The sequence below is a fragment of the Quercus suber genome, unplaced genomic scaffold (assembly GCF_002906115.3).
Source record: "Quercus suber isolate HL8 unplaced genomic scaffold, Cork oak 2.0 scaffold_19, whole genome shotgun sequence".
Lineage (NCBI taxonomy): Eukaryota > Viridiplantae > Streptophyta > Magnoliopsida > Fagales > Fagaceae > Quercus > Quercus suber.
The window spans coordinates 1091776-1093492 of record NW_027069484.1 but is presented as its reverse complement, the minus strand read 5'-3'; the positions used below and the strand labels follow the sequence as shown (position 1 = coordinate 1093492).

At 36.6% G+C, this 1717-nt stretch overlaps 1 protein-coding gene across 1 annotated transcript; it reads left to right on the top strand.

The window, feature by feature from the left end:
* Nucleotides 1–264: 264 nt before the first annotated feature.
* On the top strand, nt 265–1427 carry LOC136062751 (uncharacterized). The gene is made up of 2 exons (XM_065762253.1): nt 265–1015; nt 1186–1427. The coding sequence occupies exons 1-2, from the start codon at nt 265–267 to the stop codon at nt 1425–1427; spliced, it is 993 nt and encodes a 330-aa protein (XP_065618325.1).
* The last annotated feature ends 290 nt before the right edge of the window (nt 1428–1717 follow it).

Sequence of the window (1717 nt, the reverse complement as noted above, 5' to 3'; positions counted from 1 at the left end):
TGTGATCTATCGGAACACTGCTCTTGAGGTTTGGAATGTGCTCAAGAATCGCTTCTCTCAAGCAAACGGACCACGAATCTCACAGCTACAAAAGGAAATTTCCACTGTGATGCAAGGAGATTTAACAGTCACCTCCTATTTCACAGGGCTTCAAGCTTCGTGGACCAATTGCTAAATTTCAGGCCTTTGCCTTGCTGTTCCTGCGGTAAATGCACCTGTGGTGTAGATGATAAGATCAATTCTTTCCAGCATCAAGATTCATTGATGCAATTCCTCAATGGATTGAATGATGCTTACTCCCAAGTGCGAACTCAGATTCTCATGATGGAGCCTAGTCCCTCTATAGACAAGGCATTTTCTTTGGTGATTCAAGAAGAAAGGCAAAGATCTTCTTCAGGCTTCAATCTGGGTCCATCAGCTGAAACAATTGCCCTTGCTGTTAAAAATCAAAGTTTTCATCATAACTCTGGTTTTACAAGCAATTCTGGTAAGAATCTCAAAGGCAACACTGGAAAAGGAAGGCCAATGTGCAGCTATTGTGGCAAGCTTGGACACATCAAGGAGAAGTGTTACAAATTGGTGGGTTTTCCACCAGGTTATAAGCAGAAGGGAAAGGTTCCAATGGCAAATCAGATCAGTTTTGAGGGTGATCAATCTCAAACCGGAGAGACACAGCTAGGCAATGGGAATTTTCCATTTACTGCTGATCAATGTCAACAATTGATTTCTCTACTCAATACTCATGCCTTCTCATCTGATTCCTGTGAAGGTGTTCATTCAGCCAATTCTGCAATTGCTTCCACTTCTGCCTCAGGTAATACTTGCCCTGTGTTTCAAGATTGTATGACTTTAAACATGCAACATTCTGTATTTGCTGTTAATCCTGTACATAAAAATGCTTTCAATAGTGAGACTTGGGTTCTTGACACTGGTGCTACAGATCACATAATTCATTCTGTCACCTTATTCACCAAAATCACTAATTCTATATCCACCTTTGTTCAATTACCTAATGGTGAGAAAGTTACTGTCACTCACATAGGAACCATTCAAATTTCGTCCACCTTAATCCTTGAAAATGTTCTCTGTGTTCCTTCTTTTTCATTCAACCTAATCTCAGTTAGCAAATTAACCAAATGCCTATCTTGTTGTTTTGTCTTCCTTTCAAATTTTTGCTTCATACAGACCTGTCATGTTGGAAAACGATTGGAGTGGGTAAATTGAACAACAATCTTTACTTGCTGCAAGTTTCACCAGATTGCACATCCATATCAGGAGTCTCTTCCATTTTGAATTCTGTTTTTGATTCCCTTGTAAACTCTGTTTCCAATGTTCCTGTTGTTTCTAAGCCATTTCTTTGGCATCTTAGACTTGGCATGTCTCTGATAATAAGCTCAATACTTTGCACAGTCACCTTCCTGATGTAATCCAATTTCAAAGTAATAAAGATTGTGTTCTATGTCCTATTGCTAAACAGAAAAAGTTACCTTTTCCATCTTTTAATCACATTTCTTCTAATGCTTTTGATATAGTCCATTGTGATTTTGGGGTAAGAATGACTATTAGTATAAATTACTTTATATATATATATATATTTATTTAACAACAAGTTTTATACAAAATAAAAAAAAAATACTTTATATATATATATATATACAAAATAAAAAAACCAATATATGTATATGATGAAGTGAATTTGGGAGATTTACTCAAATAA

Excerpts from the sequence above, each read along its gene's own strand:
- LOC136062751 (XM_065762253.1), top strand. The coding sequence starts at position 265 with ATGCAATTCCTCAATGGATTGAATGATGCTTACTCCCAAGTGCGAACT. Across the intron at positions 1,016-1,185 it reads CTTTGTTCAATTACCTAATG|ACCTGTCATGTTGGAAAACG; the intron begins GTGAGAAAGTTA and ends TGCTTCATACAG.